We start from the raw sequence: 27,785 nt of genomic DNA, 5'->3' as shown, positions 1-27,785 counted from the left end.
GCATGCATGCATGTGGTTCCATGTGTTATTTTGGGGTCAGTACTTCGAGATCAATATTGTACGATTAATAAACCCCTGCTTGTGCAGAATCCCTTACCTTTTCCTTATTCCTTCAAACATCTTAAACTATTTTTGTTAGGAATTCCTAGGTTAATAAGGGATTATTATTTGTTTAAATTAAGTTGCATGGGATCTCCCTAATTCAGCTATCCCCTTACATTTCATCATGCATTTCTTCATATTATTTAAAAACGTTACTTTTGCTCCGTGCATAAAACGTACCTGTTCGCAGTTTGTTTTTAATTCTTTTTTGTTCCTGAGAATTTTGTACCACTAAATGAATGACCCGAAAATAATTCAATGTCCGCCATGCATGTATACATAGAATGGCAGTAAGTACATATGTTGAGAATTCATGTGCAGTTAAATCCATACTAATATAATAAAGAGAGAACCCAAACCTTTGAGGCGGGTAATCTCAGGAACCACAGCACCAATCACAACACCCAATACAGCGTTGGAAAGGGCAGTTGCAGCAGGAGGACATAGGCTATGCAGACGCCCACCATATACATTTAAAAGGTGAAAGAACCGTGCCAGCAAAGTAGACCCTTGTGGGCGTGTCTGCGTTGTGCTGTAGGCGTGTGCTGGGGGCGTGACAAATGCTGGGGGCGTGCGGTACGTTCCGCCCTTCCTGCCATGTCTCATATCGTGTGTTAATCCCACCCTGCTCCCTTTAAATACCCCTGCACCCCATAATCATAACCCACCCGTACTCCTTAAAATACCCCAACACCCTTAAACACTAACCCATCTTAACCCTATAAATACACCCTGTACCCCAAACCTATCCCCAAACCCTAAAAATACCCCTGTACCCCAAAACCCAAACCTAGCCCTGAACCCTATAAATACCCCTGTACCTCAAAACCCAAACCTACCCCTGAACCCTAAAAATACCCCTGTACCCCAAAACCCAAACCTACCCCTGAACCCTAAAAATACCCCTGTACCCCAAAACCCAAACCTACCCCTGAAGCCTAAAATACCCCTGCATCCCAAAACCCAAACCTAGCCTTGAACCCTAAAAATGCCCCTGTACCCCAAAACCCAAACCTAGCCCTGAACCCTTAAAATACCCCTGTACCCCAAAACCTACCCCTGAACCCTAAAAATACCCCTATACCCCAAAACCCAAACCTAGCCCTGAACCCTAAAAATACACCTGTACCCCAAAACCCTTACCTATCCCTAAACCCTAAAACTACCCCTGCACCCCATAACCCAAAACTATATCTGAACCCTTAAAATACCCAAACACCCCAAAACATATACCTCAGTACCCCAAAACATATACCCCTATACCCATACTTACCTTATCCAAACATTAAAAAAAACATGCTTTTACTATTCATGCATTTACAACGAATTTCGTTGTAAATGTATGCGTGGTAAAAGCATATAAAATGTAATGCCATGCGTTATAATGGCATTGCGGAGTCATAGTACTTTCGTAATGAAAGTATGCGGAGTGATGGTATGCGGAAAGAAAGTTGCGGAATAATGGGTGTTTACCCTCCCCCGGTAAGTACATTGGTGGCACGGCGGCCCACATCTCCAGCAACATACTCATAGTTTTTCACCACCCCTTTGAAAAATGCATAGGTCTCTCTCATTGATGGCCAGCACCGACATACACTTTTAGACACACCTCCCGCCACAAGTTCTAGAATGGCAAACTTTAGAGCTGGGGAGCTACGTTCGAATCTTGGCATCAGCTCGACATCCTGTGATTCCAGGCAAATCGCTTTGTCTCCCTGTGCCTACCACAAATGAATGTGTTCTTCTGTAATGTAAATTGTGCTCATGCCATCTTGTCAAGTTTGCGCTATATAATATTGCAAGGAAAAATAAAGTAGGGAAACTCAAGTTCACACACTACTGAACGCGCACTCTTAAGTGCATCAGCAGTGCACTGTGAATCGGAGCGTTTCACAGGCCTGTCACAGATAAGAAATGCTATCTAAACGAAATTTTACAAAACAATATACTACTGGGTGGCAGCAATTAATACCCGGACAACGTCGGGACGGGCTGCTAGTGTCATATATTTGTAAACTGCAAATAGAAGTTTTCTCAAATTTCTGCATTTTAAACTTCACAAAAAATCCCCGTCCCAGCTCCACCCTACCACTTTTACGAACATTGGAAAGGCTAGGCCATGTCACCAAAACCTAAGTGGCAGAGTAAACCTTTGTGACGGAGCTCTCCTATGCAACTCTAAGGAACACAGGGTTACCAGCAGCGGTGCAGTTTTGAGAGGGCACATCTGGAAGTGGTTATAGTGATGTAAATCTTAAAGGGGATGCTTTGAGCTGGTATGGAGGTCATCACGCAATTTACAATACTTTGTAGCCAGCCGAGGACCTCAAGACTGCAAATAACAAGCATTGGCATAGCCAATAGGTCTTGCCTTTGGCACCTTATAAGTGTTTAGCCAGAGCTATTGGCAAAGTAAAATACCTGACCTTTAGAGCCATATACAAGACGGCTTGTATGACTCATAAGTCCCTACACACATCCACTCCACGGGCCCCCAGCTGACAAACGTAAGATATCTGGGGGCACTAGACCATTGAGAAATGCTGACCTTTAAAAAGAACGACTCATGGTTCAATACTTCTCAAGAAACGCGACCAGAATAGGGAACTCCTTACTGCTGAACCTTTGCACCACCTGAAAGTGCTTCTCCTTCAAGGGTATTTTAGCTTACCTCTCCTCCGTAGGTTTCACCTTTCTGGATAACTCTCGACATCAGCCAGGTCCTTGAGATTCAGTGCATTTAATCCATTTAGTTAGACTTCATCTTGGCACCAGTTGAAATACTGTTACTCACATTTCATGACTACTACAACATACACTGTACTCCTGTGTGTGGCTTTTTTAATGGACTTACATCGTCGGGCAATGTAATTGGGTGCCCTATGCAATGCCCGGCTCTTATACTCTACTGTAGTAACATCTTCGTATTATGTAAATTTGTACAGTATGTACTAATCCAATTCTAATATAAGCACTCTGGCACCTTTGGGTAATTTCCATCCTATAAAAAAATTGGATAAATAAAAATCTGGGGCACATCAAATCCCTTCCACCTGCATCAGTTTAAACTTAGTCGGGCAGTTGACCTTCTGTGTCATCTTGGTTAAACCAGTGTTTGAGATTATCCTCCGCTCTGTAAATATCACTCTTTGTGATCCTGGGCAGGCCTATTTTGCTCCTCTGTTTTAAGAAGAGCCAAAAAAGAGGTGAGTAAACGGCGGTTGAGAGTGACTCTGTGGGACTTGTGGCAGGGCGTGTTATCAGCTGCATAGACCAACTGTAACACCAAACACAAACCGTTTCAAGTGTAAACATGTCTAAAGGTTATGAGAAATCTATGCTACTGGAGCGAGGACCAGAGGTAAAACGCGTTAGTCTGTTTAACTATTCACACGTTCACCTGCAGTTCCAAACCTTCGAACAGAGCTGCGCTGGGCGAAAATAAAATAACATTATATGAAATAAAATGTACTGGAATGAAATGCTCTGCTTTCCTTCACTTTCGACGAGTAAAGTTAAAGGTTTAGAGACCTTAGGAAGTTCGTTCAAATAAGTGCAAGAGGTTTTGTGCTTCGGTTGAGTGTTGGCCGGTGACTGATGTACCACGTGACCCCCACACCATGTAATCCCCCGCAAACCCCCTTACACACCACTGGTCTGTGGTACTGAGATTAGACTGAACAGACAAGGGAAGTGGTCGACAACGGGTCTATTAAAATGTTTATTTTACACCAAGACAGTTACACACGCGTTATGCCAACAAACATGCACCACTACACGCCTCCAGTGCCTAAGTAAAAAGCGGGGTAACTTGTTTATTGAACACTCTGCTGAAATCCTACAATTAAAAGCCAGCAATGACAGGGAAAAATAAATCCAGGGGAGGGAGTTTCCGTATCGGCCTTTACCAAAAGCTGCATCCAGAGTTCCCGGCGCCTGCAGCGAACATAAGGTAAGAAACCAGACCTCAAGAGAAGCTGACACGGCACAGCCGCTGCGCAATTGTAAAACACGCACAGAAAAAAAAAGAAGTGCGCCACCCGTCCGTGAAGCGGGCGCCATGCAACAAAAGAAAGACACCATTTACAGCCCCCATTCCCTGGTATAAAAATAAGCTTAATCACTTAAGTATTTACCAGTAAGACTTGCAAGCACAGAGGGCTGAACACGCCTTGTCACCGACCTGCTCCTCCATCGTGTTCCAGTCTATCTGAACTCCGAGTGGCTAGCGCTGCTGCTCTAGTCACAGTTGTGGCTCGTGTCTCCGGAGACCGCAATGTGAAAAAAGCGCGATGGAAAAATGACCACGCGGCACTATTGCCAAAATAGTGTAACGCCGCAAGTAAAAGATCCAGTCCTGATGGGCGGTCACAAAAGGAGACAGGGCGGTAACAAAGCGGGACTAAGAAGCCTCATATTGAATCAGAAGCCAATGTTTACCATGGACAATGACAACAGCCAAGGAAAAATATGCGCTGGGCCTCCGCGCCACTTCTAACATCTAACCCTACTACAGCATGCCTTGCAGAGCGAGCAGTGCATGCGCTGCAACGCTAGGCTCGACCTAAAAAGGAACCACTAACAACAGTTTCCAGTTAAAACAGGGCTTTTTCTAGATGCCAGTAAGAAACCTCCTGGTTCCCCAAACTGTTTTCCGTGGACCCCCAGGGTTCTGTGACTCATTCCCAGGGGGCCCCCAGTCATCAGTTTTAAAAGCACTGCAAAGTGCCTTGAATAATCATCAGTTTTCGGGCAACAATAAATGTGTCAAGATAACTCTGGTGATTAATGTACCTGCTGGAGAGAGATGGCAGTTTTGTCCAGTGGCAGTTTTAACTCATCTAGCGCAGATGGTTAATATACATGCTGCAAAGAACATGTACCATGCATTTAAAACATTGTGTTTTGTGTGCATAGCTCAGTGGGTTGCTGCTTTTGTCACAGAGATTATGTTGTTACTGTGCAGTTCATAAGTTACAATTGTAATCTGGCACAGTGAGCTATGAACTGCAATCAAAGAGCTGTGTTAAAACTGCATGGTACCAAACAATGAGTAGTGCTTTTTCCCCAGTCTTTCATTATCCTGATGCTGCTGAAAAAGTTTTGTTTGGGTAGAAATAAATTCTTATTATTAAAGTCAACGTGAAACCCTGTTTTATGTTCCGAGTGTGTGCTTCTCCACACCAAACACTTAAAAAATGCCTACCAGTATGAATGACGTGAATCCTACACTTTGTAGTCCCCTTTGGATTATGCAATATTTTCTAAACACTGATTTTACACATGTATGATTCATTGTCTATGTATGTGTGTTGTGTAAAGTGTTCTGACACCCTACACTGGTATGAGAGGTGCTATTAAACAAATGAAATACATGTGACAGAGGGGCTATAGAGAGATGAGAGGCACTGTCGGAGGGCAAAAGTGAGGGAATCATTGAAGAACCACACCAAAGATTGTTGGATCCTGGTGCACAGTAGGGGCATTATTTACTATGCTTTAAAAGCTAATACAATTAAATATATAATGACAAATGTGTTGTAGAATGCACCATTTTGTCCCTCATTTTTTTTTGGGAGGGCCCCCCAAAGCCCCCTTTGTAGTGGTCAGGGTCAGTCACTACACTTGGTGTGCACCGTATGGGGACTGGTCTGACAACATTTGCCAGGTCTGCTTTGTGTTTCCAGCCCAGCCCTGGTAGGAGCTGGAGCCGCGAACTGCGAAATAAAACCAAACATAGAAAACTTAGTCACTGAGATGCAGCATCAACCTTCCCATTAAAATTGTTTTGATTTTAGCAAATGTTTTCAATATAAAACAATAAAATATTTAGTAATTTGAGCATTTAGGGTGCACATATTTGTGTATTTTTTGCGAATAACTGTTTTAATGTTGAAAATTTAAATAGTACAAATTGCTTGAGGGTCCTCTGCTTCCAGAAGTGACATAATAGAGGTCCCCAGGAGTCAAACGTTTAGGAGCCACATACATTACTTCAAGAAGTGAGTCCTTCAGAGGAAAATATTTGCATTTAAACTGCCATGCACTTGGGGTCCAGGACAGGAAGCATAATCAAAGAGGAATTAAGCTGGATTCAACAACCACCGGAGTGAGGATTTGGGAACATATGAAAAATTAGAAGGCATCTCTGAGCAGTGGCTCGGTTGGCAGTCACAAATTATGATCTGCGCTTATTTGTTCACAAACTGCATAGCTTGATTGAAGCCTGTTGGGTAGCCAGCTCAATGCCATTAATTCTTTCCCTGTCTGAATGCCCCACTTCCCATCACAGAGCAGGGGGCTTGGATATGTAGTTAGACGTGCAATATTGCAAAGCCAACTGTTCTTTCAAAAAGTTGCCACTGTGATGGTTTGCCTCTTCATGATACTGCTGTTACTTGCCAGCATCTTCCATGATAGTTTAAGAGTGTCAGAGAGCTGCCAAAGAGCCCCAAATTAATTCCTGACACCTATATAGAAATTTGTACTAGAAAACCTGGCATGACATACTGTCTTTATTGACTTAATATCTTCAATACGAGTAAGTGAAAGTCTTGCTCCTGACAAACAATATAGGTATTGCTGTTTTTCTGATCCATTCTGTTTTCCTTTTCACTTTTTATCAGAGTGTTTTATTTCCTAGTGTTCATTACAAAACCATCAGAGCTGGGGTTCAGCCTGTGTATTGCCGTGCTACTTTATCTAGAAATTGTCTGGATGTGATAGGTGCCCATAATGTGACAAGGCAACTCTTTATATTTATTGCACCTACCAGGTGGTTGACTCATTCTGCAATGAGCAATTCAAACTAATGAATACAGTCAACTAAGCTGTCACTGAAATATGTGTTACAGGTAGATGTAGATTGAATAATATCTTTTGTGTAAAAATTAATGTGTGAATTGTCTAGGTTGTCTTGTCAATGCTCACCTTTCTCTGTTTGCTTATTATTAGTCATTTCTAAAGCACATGTTGCTCTAAAGAAGATCACATGTTGAAAGGGAACTAAGCTAGGACAATAGATTTTCATTTTATCTATCTGCTTAAGTCCTTCTTTCTCTCTTCTTTCTGCCCCTAATTAGAGCATTGTTACATTTCTTAAAAAAATAAAACAGTAGTTCAAAAGGAATTATTAGACAAATGTTTGTGTTTGGAATGGTATAGAATATACAGTAAATTTCCATCTTTAAAAATTAACCTATGCTTGTGGAGGATTTTTAAGTTACTCCGGCTCTGATTAACTGCTGAATGATATTTAATACCACAGTCTCACTAAAGATGGTACCAATAATGCAAAACTATTTTATAGAAGGAAAACAAAAGAATTGTACGTGAATTTCTCACTTAATGATACTGTGAATATGAATTTGGTTTTAGAATTTCTGGAGATTCATTTTTCGCAGAAACTTGCCCAATAATGCACTTTGTCAGTTGGAGTATGCCGTTTTGGGTCTTGGAGATTCTTCATATCCCAAGTAAGAATATTTATTCTGCTCCTCATGTTGTCTAATTTTATTATGAAGTAGTTATATTTTACATTTGATATATAGATTAAATGTTTGTGTAACATCTCATAATATATTATTTTATCTTTCCTCTCATTACCATGGCAAAAAGGGAAATCTTTGATCTGTGAAGTGGAATGGAAAACTGTGTTTCTCACATTTATGATTTTCCTCAGATTTCCAGTATTCAATACCCCTGCAATCCAGAACTGTTTCTCTTAGAACACATACTATTTCAACCTCATTTAGGGTAACAAGCCATTAAAGGTTTCCATTACCTTTTTTTTGAGGATGTCATGTTAATATCTTTTTTTTTCTACATCACATGATAGTCTCTGGAGTAAATTGCCTTGTCCTTAGTTGCATTGCATTATATAGGGCTTCATACTTTTTGTGAGGCGCTGAAGAAAATGTGTAGATAGATAGCACACTACTCTGTGGTAGTGCTGGGAATGAAATAATGTGCAAACACAAGGAGATGATGAACGGAGCGCTGAAACTTTTCAGACTATTACCCCCCAGTCACAGATCTGGGTTGAATGCATCATCGTTCTTTAGCTCACTTCGCCACCCCAGTTCAGATCCAGCCATATGCAAATCAGTCTTAACCCTGTGCCTCATGGGAACAGTCCAGCCCGAACTGCCAAGCCAGGGCTTCCCTGGATCAGAAGCAAGCATCCTGGGACCGGTTTCGGCGTAACACCCCTCGTCAGCCAGGCTAGCTTGAATCCAGTGGTAAACTGAGCAAGGGACCCACATCTGGGCATACCCTGGCAGCTTATGGCGAAGAAAGCAAACACAAGGAGATGATGGACAGAGCGCTGAAACTTTTCATACACTCATACCCAGTCACAAATCTGGGTTGAATCCATCATCGTTCATTAGCTCACTTCGCCACCCCAGTGCAGACCCAGCCATATGCAAATCTATCTCGACCCTATGTCTGTCGCGGCCTATATGTATAATTTTGGTGTTCTGTATCTAGAACAAAGTTGTCCTCTCTGTGTTTTGTCCCTGGGCCTAAGTATGATTTTGAAGCTTGTAGGAGTAAGGTTGGTCTCTTAACCCCTTTACCGCGGCGATAATTTCGCCGCAGTGCGGGGGTTCTATTGTGAGGGCGGGTCCGCGTCGGCCAACGGACGTGCGCAGCACTACCAAGGTAGTGCTCCCGACAGCCGTTGGCCGACGGCAGCAATGAACGGGTTACACATTAACATGTTCATTATGGGTGGATAATTAAGTGTGAAGGTGCAGTGTGGTCTGTGTGGGAAGTGTTTTGGTGTTGTGCTTGTATGGCAGAAACTACTCCAACTGTGTTGCACCTTGAATGTTGCTGTGACCATGGAAATAAGAAGGATAAACGTGAGAGAAAACAAGGCCACTAAGGATGCAACCATTGTGGATATCTAGCAGTTTTGATTTATCTTTCTCATACAGGTTAAACCACATTAAATATGGACAAAGGAGGAGCCCAGGGTGAAAGCATGCACATTTTTGAGGGTGCAGTCGTGCACCATCTACAATGTATTCTCCAGAGTCTACACCGTTGCAACATAGGAGTGACGTAATAGGAATGGGCATCATGCAACCAGTACAGCATATGCTCTGAGGAGTCCATCCGGATGTGACTATGGACATCCCACAGGAATAGATTTATATAGTTGGCTATAGTGTATGGTTCACAACAGGGCAACAGATGAAATACCATTATACTGTTGGCCATGCTATTTAGTCTGAGGTCCACTCAGCTGTGGCGTTGAGCCATAAGAACAGACATTATGCAGCCAGCTATTGTGCTTGCTCTGAGTAGTCCACCCATAAGTATCAGACAACATCCCATAGCAGTGTATATCAAATGGTGGCCAAGGAGCAGCATTATGCAGTCATCCATAGTAAATATTCTTAGGAAGACACAGTGGAGTGGCAAGAAGCCATCTATGAAAATGGGCATTATGCAAACATCCATGCTGTTTAGTGTGACTGGTCCCCCAAGGGGTTCTGTATAACGCAACCAGCCATAGCATGTTCTCTGATGGGACACTGAGGAGTGACACAGGATCAAGCGTTATGTGATCAGCCATGCTATGTGGTTTTAGGGGCCCACCCTTACCATGCCAACTGTAAGCTCACAAATAAGACTGTGGTTCTTTGTATACCCTAATAAGCACATGATCTTTATTTTCTGGACAGAAATGTTAATGTCTCACTGGCCACTCTTTCTTCTACCATCCACCAAAAATCTATGCAAACAATAAGTGTTATGCTAGACTATGTTTATTAATCTCTATACATACTTTCTACTCTTTATGCTGGGAAAATAAAGAGACCATCATACCCTCTAATGTACTTGTAACCCCACCTATGTGAATACCAGGAACATATCTGTACTGTTAAAATTTGAGATTCTACTCTAATAATGGACTATATAAAATCAACTAGCAGCCCGTCCCGACGTTGTCCGGGTATTAATTGCTGCCGCCCAGTAGTATATTGTTTTGTAGGATTTTGTTTAGATAGCATTTCTTATCTGTGAAAGGCCTGTGAAACGCTCCGATTCACAGTGCACTGCTGATGCACTTAAGAGTGTGCGTTCAGTAGTGTATGAACTCGAGTTTCCCTACTTAATTTTCCTTGCAATATTATATAGCGCGAACTTGACAAGATGGCATGAGCACAATTTACATTACAGAAGAACATATTCATTTGTGGTAGGCACGGGGAGACAAAGCAATTTGCCTGGAATCACAGGATGTTGAGCTGATGCTGAGATTCGAACGTAGCTCCCCAGCTCTAAAGTTCGCAATTCTAGAACTTGTGGCGGGAGGTGTGTCCAAAAGTGTATGTCGGTGCTGGCCATCAATGAGAGAGACCTGTGCATTTTTCAAGTGGGTGGTGAAAAAATATGAGTATGTTGCTGCAGATGTGGGCCGCCGTGCCACCAATTTACTTACCGGGGGAGGGTAAACACCCATTATTCCGCAACTTTCTTTCCGCATACCATCACTCCGCATACTTTCATTACGAAAGTACCATGACTCCGCATTGCCATTATAACGCATGGCATTACACTTTATATGCTTTTACCATGCATACATTTACAACGAAATTCGTTGTAAATGCATGAATGGTAAAAGCATGTTTTTTTATGTTTGGATAAGGTAAGTATGGGTATAGGGGTATATATTTTGGGGTACTGAGGTATATGTTTTGGGGTGTTTGGGTATTTTAAGGGTATAGTTTTGGGTTATGGGGTACAGGGATAGTTTTAGGGTTTAGGGATAGGTATGGGTTTTGGGGTACAGGGGTATTTTTAGGGTTCAGGGCTAGGTTTCGGTTTTGGGGTTTAGGGGTATTTTTAGGGTTCAGGGGTAGGTTTGGGTTTTGGGGTACAGGGGTATTTTAAGGGTTCAGGACTAGGTTTGGGTATTGGGGTACAGGGGTATTTTTAGGGTTCAAGGCTAGGTTTGAGTTTTGGGGTGCAGGGGTATTTTAGGGTTCAGGGGTAGGTTGGGTTTTGGGGTACAGGGTTATTTTTAGGGTTCAGGGCTAGGTTTGGGCTTTGGGGTACAGGGGTATTTTTAGGGTTCGGGGGAAGGTTTGGGTTTTGGGGTACAGGGGTATTTTAAGGGTTCAGGGCTAGGTTTGGGTTTTGGGGTACAGGGGTATTTTAGGGTTCAGCGGTAGGTTTGGGTTTTGGGGTACAGTGGTATTTTTAGGGTTCAGGGCTAGGTGTGGGGTACAGGGGTATTTTTAGGGTTCAGGGGTAGGTTTGGGTTTTGAGGTACAGGGGTATTTATAGGGTTCAGGGCTATGTTTGGGTTTTGGGGTGCAGGGGTATTTTTAGGGTTTAGAGATAGGTTTGGGTATTGGGGTACAGGGTGTATTTATAGGGTTAAGATGAGTTAGTGTTTAAGGGTGTTGGGGTATTTTAAGGAGTAAGGGTGGGTTATGATTATGGGGTGCAGGGGTATTTAAAGGGAGCAGGGTGGGATTAGCACACGATATGAGACATGGCATGAAGGGCGGAACGTACCACACGCCCCAGCACACGCCTACAGCACAACGCAGACACGCCCACAAGGGACTACTTTGCTGGCACAGTTCTTTTACCTTTTAAATGTATATGGAGGGCGTCTGCATAGCCTATGTCCTTCTCCTGCAACTGCCCTTTCCAACGCTGTATTGGGTGTTGTGATTGGTGCTGTGGTTCCTGAGATTACCCGCCTCGAAGGTTTGGGCTCTCTCTTTATTATATTAGTATGGATACAGCACTTTCTTAAACTGTTGTTGAATTAATTCTTTCACACCTTTTGACCAACATACAGTATGTTTAACAATCTATCTTGCCCAATATAAAATAAGCATGCACATTGGCTCACTCTGATATTCAGTCAGTGTTCCTTGAGAAAATAGAAGGCCTTCAGTGTAAGAGAACCTGTGCAGTGTCTGGATTAGAAGAGGCTCTGTGAACCAATACAGAGCGAATATTTGCTGGTGGAAGCTTTATGCAGTCTGAAAGCATGGAGACCTACACAGGTGAAAAGCCCGTTGCAGAGGAAGCCTCTGACTAAGCGGAAATGCAGAAGGCACAGCTGACTGTAACTGGGCATGTAGGTTGGCTTGTCGAAAGCGCTACCCAGGAGATACAAAAAGCTTGTAGACAGTTCTTTAAATTCACAAACAAGGAACTAAGGATCACCCAACTTCGGACGTTTTCAAGTAGCATTATAATGGCGAGTCTACACCATCCAGCACTGTTCAGATACACTCATGGGACCCGTACTGATTTTCTTCCATGGCCCAGAGGAACATGGAGGTTGAGACTCAACATTATAAGTTTGAGCTCTGTTGACTGTGGTCTGTGTCTCTGTTGGTAGAACCCTTTAAACCATCTCAATGGCTATTACGGTTTCTGAGATACTCAATTTTTGAGTTGTGGTTTCAGCCACACCATAAAACATTACAACCTAGTTGAACCATTGAGTTGAACCAGAACATATTGACAGCCAGTGTCCAGTTTTATGATATGGGCTTCTGAAGATCTGCTCGCCCAGGAATTGTGATAGTTAGTGCTAACCCATGCTAACACCTTGCTTCTCTTACCAAAACCCTTTGACTAATTGGACCTACATTGGTCTTAATCTGAACTATAATCAAAATTGCAGTGGCTACCAGATCCCTAGATGCCCTTTTTAATTTGCACTGGAAACTTGTACACTCCAGTTAGTTTAGTAAGGTGAATGCTTCAATTTGGAAAATTGCTCTTGGCTTATTTCATTTTTTTACCGCAGTTTGGAAACAGGTTTACACACACACTGAGTAGCTGATTCTTGCACCGGGATCAGCAGAAACGGTTGGCCAGACATAATGGAAAGGGGCGACCACTCGGTCCCCCCGAACGTATGGTTGGGTGCCCCGATCCTCCCGGGAAACCATTTTGGGCGGGAGGCGTGTCTCGGCTGGTATGCCCGAAGCGGCGTAGCCGGGGCGCGCCTTTTCCCGCCCAAGAGGGGTTGTCCTAGACACCTACACCGATGGCCACGCCCAGTAGGCGTACCTGGGGAGGGTACACGCCCTCCCGAAGAAGAATAAAAGAGCGGGAATCAGAAGAAGCGTCCTCTTGTTCCTGTGCTCTGAAGGCTGCACCCACTCGTTGCTCGTGTGCCCTCGACAGAACAAGCAGCAATTTTGGGAACTTGTAATTTTTGTGTTTCTCTTTCAGTGACTTCGAAGCGAAGGATCTCGGACCGTGTTGATCGACTCGGAGCGAATTATCGAAGCGATGTCTGGCAAGAAGGCAGGAAAGGGTTCCGAGACAAACAAAGTGCTTCGCATGTTGGTGAACAGAATGACGAGAATGGAACGAAGCATCGGACAAGTCCCAGCGCTTGGTCGTGATATGGCGGGCATCAAGAAACAACTGGCCGCAATGAACAAGCCGGGTAACCCGAAGAAGGTAATAGGCCCGGCCGGGAGTCGTCCCCGAGGGTAGAGGGAAACGGGTCAAGAGGAGGGCGGTTGCAGGGGAGGTTCCGGTCCCTGAGGTGCCCCCAGTTATCCCTGCCGTACCAGCCGATGACCCAGTACCAATCCCAGACGCGGGTCAACCGATTCCGGTTGTGATTACGCCCGCTACCGATGAGGATATGCCTCCTGAATTGGCCACCCAGTTGGCCGCATGGCTCAACAAAAAGGCAGGGGGTGCTACGGCGCCCGGAGACACGGCCGAAGAGGCCAAATTACTAATCCAGCAGTTGCGGCAGTCGCGAGATGCCGCGAAGGCGAATCTCCCTCTTGTTTCCCCACAGGTGACACCGGAAGGACCGGCGGCTGGGCTCGAGAAAACGGCGGGAACAACGACCGAACCGGGTAAGCTCGCTTTGCCAGTGGCGGGGGAGGGCTCATTACCCTCAAGACGGGAGAGGGTGGTTCAACATATCCCGTTGGCCACGAAAGAATTGATATGGGCAGACAAGTATGTCAATATGTTTTCGTTGTTGACTGACCATCGCGAGATGGAGTATGCTAAAACGCAGAAAGATTTGTGGCACCCGAGCGTCTGGCGCGCCAAAATGGCGGAGTTCAGGGTGGAGGAGACGATAACGAATTGGGCAAAGGCCTTTGCAATGTTTACTGCGATTATTGGTGAACGTAAGCCCGAGGTATTGACCGAACTGTCTTGTTATCAGGCTCGTATAATGGATTTTTATGAAATGTATGAGGGGGACGAATGGAAAGGTTACGACATGAAATTTCGTAAAGCGAAAGAGTATGATTCCTCTCTGACATGGGATTGCCTCGATTCTATCTCTTGGCATAAGCAGCTCCTGCCTGGGTCGGCAGGGACATCCTCGCCAGGTGGGAATGGGTCGGGGGTTTCCCGCCAAAAGCCCGCGGTGCCCTTTCGTGCAGGCACCGGCGGTGATCACCAGCCGAAAACCGGCGGGAATGGTGGAAAGCGGGGGGTCTGTTGGGGCTTCAATAGAGGCAACTGTAACAGACCACAAGGTACATGTAGATTCAAGCATGTGTGTGCGGGTTGTGGGAACTCCTCTCACCCGGAGAATTCATGCAGATCGAAGAATAGCGGGTCGGGAGGTAAAGGAGGGTCCAAGCAAGACTGAGGTGGATCATTATGTACAATTGCCTACGCCCGTTGATCTCATGGCTATGACTCCTTGGTTGAACAAATACCCTGATTATGTCTCTGCTGGGGTGTTGAGGAAGGGATTCTTATATGGCTTCCACATTCCGGCGGGGGATTTTCGTGGGGAACCTTTTTGTAAAAACCAGCTTTCGGCACAGCATAATCCAGGTGTGGTGGAGAGGAAAATTGCTAAAGAAGTGAGCCTGGGCCGGGTGGCTGGGCCTTTTCAGCGCCCGCCAGTGGCGGGTTTCATCTGTTCCCCATTAGGGGTGGTCCCCAAGAAGGACCCGGGGGAATTTAGGCTGATCCATAATCTGTCTGCTCCAAGGGGTTTCTCTGTAAACGATGCTATTGACCCAGAAGTTTGTTCGGTGCGGTACGCATCATTCGATGATGCCGTCACCATGTTAAATCGCCTGGGCCCCGGGGCACTGATGGCGAAATCAGATATCGAATCAGCGTTCCGGTTGCTCCCGGTACACCCACAGGATCAGCGTTTGCTAGGTTTTGCGTTCCAAGGACGTTATTACATGGATAAATGCATGCCGATGGGTTGCTCCATTTCTTGTGCCTATTTTGAAAAATTCTGCTGTTTTTTGGAGTGGGCATTCACCGAGGCCACAGGGCATAGGCATGTTATGCATTACCTAGATGACTTTCTGTTCTTGGGAGCAGCCGGCGACACGAAATGTGCGCAGGTGCTACAGGATTTCTGCATCCTCATGAGGGAGTTTGGAGTCCCATCGGCACCAGGTAAGACGGTTGGACCATCTACTTCACTGGAGTTTCTGGGAATTGAGCTCGATTCTGTGGAGGGATGTTTCCGGTTGCCAGTGGGGAAGGTATCTAAATTTAGAGCTTCCCTGGAACTTTGCCTTAGTAAGGAGAATGTGACCCTGCACCAGTTACAGCAAGCAGTGGGTCAGCTTAACTTTGCCTTGAGAGTGATACCAATGGCCCGCCCCTTTTCACGCTCTATTGCACAAGCTATGGTGGGTCTCAAGGAAGGACACCACCGCACGAGACTGTCTGCAGAGGTTCGCCAGGATATGCGCATTTGGTTGGCATTTCTGGCGGACTTCAACGGTCGAGTAGTATGGAACAAGCCGCCAGCCTCTTCGGACGAGCTGGGTTTGTGGACTGACTCGGCGGGGAGCGTGGGATTTGGCGCCATCTTTGGTAATCGATGGTCGGCGCAAACATGGCCGACGTGGTGGCACACCAGCGGTCTCACAGGTAACATAGGGTTCCTTGAGCCATTCCCTATTTTTGTTGCTCTGATGGCATGGCCGGACGAGTTCAGAGACCGCTCTGTGGTATTTTGGTCCGATAATATGACTCGTCGAATGCATTAACAATCAGGCAGCACGCTGCAAATGGATCTTGAGATTGTTGAAGGAAGTTGTGCTGCTTTGCATGAGACTGAATGTACAGTTCAGGGCGAAACATGTGCCGGGTGTACTGAATCATGCGGCTGATGCACTCTCTCGTTCACATATGCAGGCGTTCAGGGGTTATCTACCTACAGCGGACCTAGCGGCGGCACCACTCCCCGAAGCACTCTGGCTAATCGGTGCCCCGGATTACAAGACCTCGTGGCAGCAAGCTTAGCCCCCAGGACAAGGAAGGCATATGATGGAGCGTTTCGTTCCTATTGTGCATTTTTGGGTCCGACAGGTAGTCAGAACTGGGGTCAGGAGGATTCCTTCCTAGGGTTCCTGGTAGCACTGCACAGGGAAGGCCGATCAGCGGCAACGGCCAATAGACACAGGGCGGCCATCTTATTCATGGCGCAGGTGCATGGCATCAAAGACCCAACAGGTTCCTTTTTGGCGAAAAAAGCCCTTCGCGGCTGGCAGCGCCTTGAGGGTCGCAAGCAAGACGAGAGGCGCCCGATTGGCTTAGAAAGGTTGTCCCTACTCATTGGGAAACTATTCACGACATGCTCCTCCCACTTCGAAGCAGTTCTGTTCCGGGCAGCTTTCGCATTAGCGTTCCATGGGGCGATGTGGGTGAGCGAACTGGTCGCAAGGAATAAGAAAGATGTGGAGGGAGGCTTGTGCAGGGATCACATCCTAATCAGGGGTGATTCGATGGTAGTCACGATAGCTAGGTCCAAAACTGACCAGGGAGCTATGGGAAACAGTGTTGTTGTCCAGCGCATGCGAGGGTCCCCCACGTGCCCGATAATGTGTATAGAGGAATACTTGGCACTGAGGGCGGATACAAGGGAGGGGAGTTTGCTGAGGCACATCGATGGCACCCCGCTGACGAAGTTTCAGTTCCAGAGGGTGCTAGCACTGACAATCGCTGCGGCGGGCATGGACCCGTGCGATTTCGGGACCCACTCCTTTAGGATAGGGGCTGCTACTGAGGCTACAGCCAGGGGTCAGAGTGCTGAAGAAGTGAAACAGTTGGGACGACGGTCCTCGAATTGTTTCAAAAGGTATGTACGATTGCACATGTTGTGAAGTCAAGTGACATGCACTCACGCTTCTTGTCTTCTGTTTGATTTACAGTTTCGCGAGCATGTCATGCGGGGCGAAATTTGCAGTCGACCCAGTACCAGGGGACCAGCGGTCATGGATCACCGCTTGAGGAGAGAGTGGTTTGGGTCGTGGGCCACTCATACGTGAGGCGGGCCGGGGACGTATTCAAAGCAGGTGACGCGACTCGCGCAGATGGGGAATACGGGTACAGAGTGGCCTTCCACGGAAGGGGCGGGCTCTGTATTGACCAATTCGAATCTTTTGTTGAGGGTCTCTTAGGGCGGCAGAGGTCACCGCCATCTGTAGTCATAGTACACCTGGGGGGCAATGACTTGGTGACACTGGGTAGACGAGTATTACTCGAGCAAGTTTTGTCTGCCGTTAGCTGGTTGGCAAAAAGAATCCCGGGGTGCACGATTGCCTGGTGCCACATGATTCCCAGAAAGGTATGGCGGGGGGGCCTTTCAGTGTCAGCACTGAACCATTCGGTGAAGAAGGTTAACAACAAAATTGTTTCGCTCTGCGCAGTTGCATAGCATTCCTCATGGGTGTATTCGGGGTGATCACATGTATCTGAATGATGGGGTTCACCTGTCCCGGGAGGGGAATGTTTTTACTCATAGGAGACTTCATAGCATGGCTAAGGGGTTTGAGGAAGTGGAGAGGTGTGGCTCACTGGTTAGAGGCGGCAGACCTGTAAGCAGAGAACGGCCCGGGACCAGGGTTCAATTCCCAACGCGGCAGGGTCGTGGACCAGGGGTCAACGGACTCGATAATTCTCGCCTCAGTGCCTACTCTAACCAGGGAACACACTCGGTAACTCTGGGCATTAAGCTTGCCTCATCTCTACAACGGCCCCCCACAGACGCCGGGGATGCCTGGTTTCACCCTGGAGATACCCAGAAAGGGACCATCTCACAGGGAAAACCAGGACGGGTTCCCCAGCGGTTTACAGCGCCAGGACACTCGGGTAGAGTAACAGTGCGCTTTACAAGTATCCCACATTTACATGACCTTTAGGAGGAGTTTGGGGGAGGCCGGATAGCCGGTCAACTATCCGGCCTGTGGCGGTAAGGTCATGATCGGTGAGCAGTAATTTCAAGGTCCCTAGAGGGGGGCGCCACCCACTATTGATGGGAGCCCCGGGGGGAGGCGGCCATTGGCCCCTCCCACTGGGAGGCGGCACCCACTAAGGATGGGTCGCCTAAGGGGAGACGGCCATAGGCCCCTTCCAGGGGAGGAGGCGGCTATATGCCCCTCCTACGAATTTCCCGGGGCCCGGATATCCGCGACGGCGGATGTGATAGAGAGTGTGGGGGTGGGGGGGGGGAGTCCACGCTGTCCTTCCTACAGATACCTCACACGGGCGCTCGGACGACCTTTAAGATGGCGTCGAGCGGAAAGGGGGGCCCCCGACAAGACAAGGGAAATTAGAGTTGGCAAGGAGGGTACAGTCCTCTGCGCGGCCGCCACTCACACCACGAGGGCGAGAGTTTTTTGTAGTAGGGATCTGACACCGGTTAAGACCTTGCCGTTGGCCCTTAATGCTAGGATGTACAATTTTAATCTAGAATGTATGCATTTGCAGGATGTTAGACTCGGCTAGGAAACCTTTGTATTAGAGATTTGTTAAGGTTAGCCAAAGAACATGTCTTCATCGAAATGTAATAAATGAAAATTGTACATGATTATGAAACTTTTATTTAATGTTTAAAATTTTGTTTCATATTTTAATAAATACGGCCGGGAAGGTGACTCCCTCCCGCCTTCCAAAAGTTCAGAACTGCGTCCGACTTCCCATCCTTGGGGATTGTGTTGGGAGGGGGTGACGGGCATCCCGGCCATATGGAAAGGGGCTACCACTCGGTCCCCCCCGAACGTATGGTTGGGTGCCCCGATCCTCCTGGGAAACCATTTTGGGCGGGAGGCGTGTCTCGGCTGGTATGCCCGAAGCGGCGTACCCGGGGCGCGCCTTTTCCCGCCCAAGAGGGGTTGTCCTAGACACCTACACCGATGGCCACGCCCAGTAGGCGTACCTGGGGAGGGTACACGCCCTCCCGAAGAAGAATAAAAGAGCGGGAATCCGAAGAAGCGTCCTCTTGTTCCTGTGCTCTGAAGGCTGCACCCACTCGTTGCTCGTGAGCCCTCGACGGAACAAGCAGCAATTTTGACCCACCCACCAGCCCCTTATGGCAATGTTTGGTTTTTGCAATAAAGTTTTGCTCTGATAACCCCATTTTTCCCTCTGTATAGAAGAAAAATGAATGTCTAGATTGAGGATCTGTTTACTGTTTGTAGGATACTGTTTTTTCTTTTAGGAGTAAACAGCTGGATACAATTAGACAGGATGATATTTTCTCCCTTAGTAGGTAAACAAATGTCGTATTTATTTTTTGGTCGGGCGGTAAGGTCATGATCGGTGAGCAGTAATTTCAAGGTCCCTAGAGGGGGGCGCCACCCACTATGGATGGGAGCGCCCGGGGGGAGGCGGCCATTGGCCCCTCCCACTGGGAGGCGGCACCCACTAAGGATGGGTCGCCTAAGGGGAGACGGCCATAGGCCCCTTCCAGGGGAGGAGGCGGCTATATGCCCCTCCTACGAATTTCCCGGGGCCCGGATATCCGCGACGGCGGATGTGATAGAGAGTGTGGGGGTGGAGGGGGAGTCCACGCTGTCCTTCCTACAGATACCTCACACGGGCGCTCGGACGACCTTTAAGATGGCGTCGAGCGGAAAGGGGGGCCCCCGACAAGACAAGGGAAATTAGAGTTGGCAAGGAGGGTACAGTCCTCTGCGCGGCCTCCACTCACACCGCGAGGGCGAGAGTTTTTTGTAGTAGGGATCTGACACCGGTTAAGACCTTGCCGTTGGCCCTTAATGCTAGGATGTACAATTTTAATCTAGAATGTATGCATTTGCAGGATGTTAGACTCGGCTAGGAAACCTTTGTATTAGAGATTTGTTAAGGTTAGCCAAAGAACATGGCTTCATTGAAATGTAATAAATGAAAATTGTACATGATTATGAAACTTTTATTTAATGTTTTAAATTTTGTTTCATATTTTAATAAATACGGCCGGGAGGGTGACTCCCTCCCGCCTTCTAAAAGTTCAGAACTGCGTTCGACTTCCCATCCTTGGGGATTGTGTTGGGAGGGGGTGACGGGCATCCCGGCCATAGGACATTAGATAGTGTATTGCCCTGCCTAGCACTGCCACTCCACACTCTATTTCAGACAAATCATGTAAACCCTGTAAAACAGCTGCAAAGAACACCATCCTACTCCTCCTAATCTACATGTAAAACATTTTCTAATACAAAGGGTATTTTTAATATGGGGTTATTGCATGTAAATACCGATGGTTAATTTATGGTCATATGCCATCTTCAAGCAGAGACGTTGTTATTTTGAGAATTGATGGAGTAGGTGGCATTTGTAACAGAAGTTCTGCATGACCTGTCAATGCAGTTTTCCAGTTGCCATGCCAAATTACACCTAGTAATCTTTGCAAAAAACAATTTACATGAAAAGCTTGCTTTAGCTCTTTCATTGAAGGGGTGTCACTTGTTTGACAACATTACAAGCACACCTCAGACTGTTTCCTGTTGATGTAAGAGATGGTACATAGACAACAGTGTTTTTCTTTGACTTAATCTACTTATATTTTTTATTTTTCCCCAGGATTATATTGGTAACCGAGCATGTTCCCACCACTACTCCCTAAGTCCATGCCAGATTTTCCAAATACTCACTATTTTACGTGTTCTCTTAAAGTTAATTTTATGATTATTCTGAACATATGGTGAGGATTAGGCCTAGGGTTGACAGCCCTACTCTAAATTTTCCGATTTTAAATTTCTTTGGACAATGTTTTTATTATATTTATACCTTGATTTTCCCTTTATTTTTGAAGTTTTTGGTATAATTTGCCAGTAAAGAGTACATCAAAAAGAAGTTTTATATAGCAAAACTCATACCTTCAAGGATTCTGGCCAGAACGCAGGAATTACACACTTGTGGCTGTTACTGAAAGGCATTGTGTGTTCAGAAACCCTTGAGTGCACGATCCTTTAACAATCTACTTGGTATGTTCTAGAACTTTGTGACCCATATCATTGTAGGTGTGGTGCTTGGTCATTGGAACCCCCTTCTCTTATACGCTCCTTGGGGCTTTCTACTCCTGTTACAAAGAGGGCAGGACAACGGGACCTGAGTATCTGGAGCTTAAACGTCAGATCAGTGGTAAAGCACCATCAGGAGGTTTACGATCTTCTCATTGATGGCTCACCGGATGTGCTTTTCCTGACGGAAACCTGGCTCCAGGACTCTGACTCCTCGATAATTAACCTAGCCTTTCCCCCAGAGTATGCTATTTTTACTTTAAATCGGACGACTAGAGGTGGAGGCATTGCGATGGCCACCAAACGGTGTTATCCTTGCGAGTGGAAAGCCGCTGAACTTCTTGCGAGTGGAAAGCCGCTGAACTTTCGGGGTGTGAGGGTGCTCGATTTAAAATAGCGTTTAGTCACCAGTTTACCTTCTCTGGTTTATTAATTTATCGGCCTCCGGGCTGCGTTTAGTACAGAGGCACTAGGATGTGCACATTTTAATGTTATGGGAGATCTTAATCTCCATTTGGATTGCCCCTCTTTACCCTCTATTAGGAGCTTTCTGGCGGATCTTGAGGCTCTACAGCTCTCGCAGATGATTACCTTCCCCACACATAGAGGTGGTCATATTCTTGACCCTTTCTTCACAAATCTAGAAGGATTCAGAGTTCTTGGTTCCTCCCAGTTGGTCTGGACAGACCACATGCTGTTGAAAACGGCATGCTCTTTGTCTGATTCTCCTTTTCTATCACAGGACAGACTTGTTCTTAAACGACACTGGAACAAATTGAGACTGGAGGATTTTTATCATCTGCTTGAGGAGGCTCCCTTAGGTCTGCTCACCGAGGTTGATCGTGGATACGACTCCTTTTGTGAGTGGATATCTGGTGCCCTCGATTCTCTGATTCCTATGTGTTGGTCCAAGTATCATCGGAAGGAGCCGGGTCCTTGGTATGACAGCACCTTGGCATCTCTTAAGAGGACCTGTAGACAGGCCGAAAGATTATGGAGGAAGTCGTACGACCCAGATTTGAAGATCTGTTATTTGGCAACGGTCAAGATCTACCACAGGGCAGTGTGTCAAACTCGCGCCTCTTTTTATGCCCAATAGTTTCAGAATCCTGCCAATCCATCGAAACTTATTTTTAAAGTTCTAAAGGACCTGATGGTGAAGAGAGCAACTGCAGTGGAAATATGCTCGGATGCACACTGTGAGGGTTTGGCCTCTTTCTTCCATGAAAAAGTGCAAGCCATCTATTGCACTTTCCCAACGGGTTCCCTGACGCTAGAGCAGGTTGGTCGCACCTTAGGTGAGGGGGAGTGTCTTTCTATCTTACCCCCCTTATCTTTGGAGGTGTTTGACTCTTTCAGCGCCAAAATCAAGTCTGGATCTCCGGCAGACCCGCTGAAACCGGCCCAACTTAAGACCCTGGCGCCGGTTTGCCGCACCCCGGTGCTGTCCTTGATCAACCTGTCCCTCTCTTCTGGAGTGGTTCCCGTCAGATGGAAGCAGGCAGTAGTCACGCCAATCCTGAAGAAGGCGACCCTCGACCCCCTTAAGCCTGAAAACTACTGCCCTATCTCCCTTCTTCCTTGGGCCACGAAAATAGCAGAGGCCCATGTGAATGCCACTCTTTCAGACCATCTTGGTAGGTTTAACATTCTTTTTTTTTTTTAAATAAATTTTTATTGTTGCATTAGGAGGATCACAAAGGCAATAGATCTGCACACGGTAGAGCGTCAACATTCCGCTCTGGCCGTCAACCACGCAACTTTTCTGATGTCAGGAGACATAGTGCCCCTCAATAGAACTCTTGCTTTCAAACCAGTAACATATTGACCAGAAAACAAACCCCCCCCCCTAAGACTATCATACAGCAGGCTTCTACCCCCTCCCTCCCATCACCCACATCCTGGTCTCCCCTTCCCCTACTCAAGTGGTCCCCCAGTTCCTTGGGTAGGAACCGGGCAGTAAAGTACATATTTACAATGAAGGCATCCCCACATTCAGTCTGTCTTAAACCGGATCCCGTGGGCCTCGCGGCATAATCACTCATTCAAGTCCGTGATGGTGTCTCCACTTCGCCCACACCCTCCGAAACTTTTTGGGACAACCCCTAGCTTTGTAGGTCACCCTCTCCGCCGCCATGTACAGGTCTAGCCCTCGTCTCCATTCCTCCAAGTCTGGTTTTTCAGGCGCCCCCCAGCGTCGTGCTATGTCTCGTTTTGCCACTACAAGCGCTAACACCAGGAAGATACACAGGGGGCGGGGCAGGTCTATTTCAGTGGTCATACCCAGCAGCGCCAGTCTAGGGTCTTGTGGTATGTCTGCCCCAAGTACCTCCCCCAGTTCCCGGAGCACCGCCCTCCAGTATTCCTGAATGACATCACAGCCCCAGATGATATGGAGAAAATCTGCATTCTGGTGGCGGCATCTAAGGCATGTCGCGTCCGGTATCCTGCCCATCCTAAACAGCCTCACCCTGTCAAAATATGACCTGTGTAGCACTTTGAATTGAATGAGTCGCAGCCGCGACTTGATGGCCACTTCCCGTGGGTGCATGAGTGCTAGCTCCCAGTCCAAATCCTCCATGGAACCCACGTCTGCCTCCCATTTGACACGCAAGCTCTGCAAATCCCCCAGAATGTTATTGGTCAGGGTTTTATACGTGAGGGACACCGCCCCCCTCCCTATCTGTTCCTGGAGCAGTCTACCCTCAAGTGGAGCATATTCTGGAATGTCTGAGAGTGTAATGCGTTGTGCCCTCCATTCGGGTTGCAGTTGGACATATTTGAAGTATTGGGTATTGAGGAGGCCAAAGTCGTTCTGGAGTGCCTGGAAGGTTTTTAAGTCCCCTTTTGCTATCACGTCTCCCACTGTGGTGATTCCGATGTCGTCCCACCTTCCGAAGCCTTTCAGCTTATGTAGCTCTCCCAGCCATCTACAGCACCATAATGGCGTCTGTTTAGTGGGCCTTGTGTCCCACCCCATTCTTTTTGACGCTCTATTCCAAGCTGTGATCGTAATCCTGGTGGCCGGGAGGAAGTGTCGTCCCATCTTCTCCCCATAGAGATAGTGGAAGATGGACTTACCTGACCATTTAGATCTTTCCAAGGCGTATGTGGGGTGATCAGCTGCAGCATGCAACCATTCATTGATCGGGGCGAGATGTTCCGCCCAATAGTACGCCTCGAGGTTAGGGAGCGAAATCCCCCCACTATACTGATGGCGCTGCAGGGTGGCTAGCGCCACTCTCGGCTGCTTCCCCAGCCACAAGAAGGCACGCAAGTCCGCGTGCATTTTATTCAGGTTTAACATTCTTGATCCTACTCAGAGCGGGTTCCGTGCGGGTCACAGCACAGAAACGGCCCTTGTCTCGATGGTCGAGCATCTGCGTTCCGTGCTGGATTCGGGTCGGACGGCGGCACTATTGTTATTACATCTCAGTGCCGCCTTCGACACGGTCTCGCACGGGATTCTGCTTCGGCGTCTTGAGGAGGTGGGCGTCTCTGGCCTCGCCTTGCGCTGGTTTCGATCCTTCCTTACGGATAGGTCATTCCAGGTGGCGATCCCGCCCGGTAAGTCCTCATCATACCCGTTAGACCAGGGAGTCACACATGGGTCATCACTGAGTCCCACCCTTTTTAATCTGTATGTGAGACCGTTGGCTGCGGTCGTCAAGCGGTGGGGCCTGACTATGGTCTCTTACGCAGATGACACACAGCTGGTGGTCACACTGAGCGGGGACTCAGGTCTGGAGGCTCCCAGGTTCTGTGAGGGTCTGCGGGAAGTGGCTAACTGGATGAATTCCAACTGTCTCCAGTTAAACACCAAGAAGACGGAGATTATGGTGGTTGGTAAACAGGTGGCTTTGTGGGGCGACAAATGGTGGCCTTCGGATTTGGGTGTGACTCCCTCCCAGCGGCAGAGATAAAAAACCTGGGGGTGTGGTTTGATCCTTCTCTGAGTTTCATCTGTCATACCAAGAAGGTGGCGGCTTCTTGCTATGGCATTATCAGAGGACTTCGACCCATCCTCAAATTCTTTGATGCACCCACAAGACAACTGGTGGTCCAAGCATCAGTGCTGTCCAGGCTGGACTATGCCAGCTCACTACTGGCGGGGGTTAACCAGTTAGAACTCTCTCGACTGCAGCGGGTTCAAAACGCTGTGGCCCGACTGGTGACAGGTCTGCCTAGGCGGTGTTCGGTGTCCAATACCCTGCGCTCTCTCCACTGGCTCCCTGTGCAGCAGAGGATTAGATTCAAGGTTCTTTGCCATGCATTTAAAATCATCAAGGGTACATCCCCACAAATCTTGGAGAAACTGCTGGTTTCCTATGTCCCCTCCCGCACTCTTAGATCGTTAGGCCAGAACTTAGCAGTGGTCCCGCGTTTTAAGCTGAGCAGAGTTGGTGGCCGCTCCTTTCGAGTCCTGGCGGCAAGTTGGTGGAATTCTCTTCCTCCACAAATCCGGGCCATCGATGAGCTCCTTCAGTTTAGACGGGCTATCAAGACCTTTTTATTTGTTTAGTTCCTTTGAAGTGTCTCCTTCCCTTTCTGCCCACTCTTAATGCTGTGTTGTGTTTACCTTTTCAAAGCGCCAGGACGCCCCTTTGCTGGGGCAGCTGTGCGCGGTACAAATAAAAATATCATAACATAACATAACACACGTGTGCTTTGTTTCTGGTAAGTGTACAGGATTCAAACATATTCTGGAAGGCCAACATCCTAGAAATGATGATGCAATGCCGTTGGCAGAGGTCATGGCTTCTGCATATGTGGGCACATTTGCACATACAATTGTTGGATGCAGGTATTTGCCTGGCAACACCTGTCAACAGCAACATGCCTACACACTTAAATGCACTTTGCAACACAACAGGGGGATGCTCATACATGTGCGGCTTTAGGCATGTCCCTTCTGTATTTACATTCAGCAGAGGACTGTCCGTCCATTCTTTTTCAATGACAGTTACCTGTGCCTTCTAGCAGTATAACTGTACCACTTCCTCCTCGATATCTGTGCTGTTGTCTGCATGCTCAGTGACTCTTCCTTGGCACAGATGACTCTGGCTTCCTTTCACAGATCTGGTGGCTATCCCCAGCCCCCTTTGACAACCAGTTGCATAAAAGGCACAGCACTAATATTATTTGCATGTACTTACATGCAACACCAGAGAAAGGACCTTAGAAGTATCGAAGGCAGCGTGGAAATGCATACACATAAGTAATGGTGTTGTGCAATATACAACTGACAAGATGTAAAAGATGGCCACTACACGATTTCCCAATGAAACATTTCCATTTTATTTCACCGCCTCCCTTACTCCAACATAAGCCATAAAACATATGTCAATTCTCCTGCCCCCACTCTAACTCCAACTTAACTGATGGGCGACTCTGAGCACTTAATGTCTTCTTGCCATGACCCAATTCTGGTGGCTGAGCCTGGCCACAGAGACATGGACAGCTACTACTTTCTCTAGTTATCCCTGCTGAGACACGGGCCCTTGCGATGTTGAGGGCAGGTTCTGTGTCAAACTACTCTCCCTGGCACAGTCCACTGTGTTTTGGGAGACCAACAGCTTCTGCCTGTCTCCAAAGTATTCAAATGATATTCACAGATACTAGAGTATTTACTAGTCATCTTCCTATAATACTGTTACTCCACACTTGGGGATGCGAAGAAGACAACAGTGCATTTACCACCCATTCAGAGAGTCCATCTCTGAACTCTGCATGCGATAGGACTTTTCGTAGCCTAGGCCGACCCTGCACATCAATGGTGGTGGTCCCCTTGATGGGACTGCTTTGGAGTGGCTGCAAAAGGAGGGTGGTGGTTAGGCTGTGGAGGTGTACTTCAGAAGAAAATTGTAAATTTTTAAGGATTCGACTGAGCTCAAAACTGATTTCTTTTTCACTAAAAAATTATAGGCAAGAGGTTTCCCTTGCATATTTATCAAATGATCCAGAAAAATAGCATGGTGAAGTTACTGCTACCCAAACCAAAGAAGTCACTTATCCATATCCATATCCATACTAATATAATAAAGAGAGAGCCCAAACCTTTGAGGCAAGTCATCTCAGGAACCACAGCACCGATCACAACACCCAATACAGCGTTGGAAAGGGCAGTCGCAGCAGGACATAGGCTATGCAGACGCCCACCATATACATTTAAAAGGTAAAAGAACCGTGCCAGCAAAGTAGTCCCTTGTGGGCGTGTCTGCGTTGTGCTGTAGACTTGTGCTGGGGGCGTGACAAACGCTGGGGGCGTGTGGTACGTTCCACCCTTCATGCCATGTCTCATATCGTGTGCTAATCCCACCCTGCTCCCTTTAAATACCCCTGCACCCCATAATCATAACCCACCCTTACTCCTTAAAATACCCTAACACCCTTAAACACTAACCCATCTTAACCCTATAA

General features: G+C 47.1%; 1 protein-coding gene across 1 annotated transcript in view; it reads left to right on the top strand.

Annotated features, from left to right (window-relative positions):
* NDOR1 (NADPH dependent diflavin oxidoreductase 1) overlaps positions 1-27,785 on the top strand; it is a 232,370-nt gene that overhangs the window by 38,037 nt on the left and 166,548 nt on the right. The window contains exon 4 of the mRNA XM_086921240.1: positions 7,480-7,577. Coding sequence (XP_086777366.1) covers positions 7,480-7,577 — 98 coding nt within the window. The remainder of the gene's footprint in view (positions 1-7,479; positions 7,578-27,785) is intronic.

Source organism: Lissotriton vulgaris, chromosome 5 (genome assembly GCF_964263255.1).
Source record: "Lissotriton vulgaris chromosome 5, aLisVul1.2, whole genome shotgun sequence".
NCBI lineage: Eukaryota > Metazoa > Chordata > Amphibia > Caudata > Salamandridae > Lissotriton > Lissotriton vulgaris.
The sequence above is the reverse complement of the archived record's forward strand: the minus strand, read 5'-3'. Positions and strand labels throughout refer to the sequence as shown.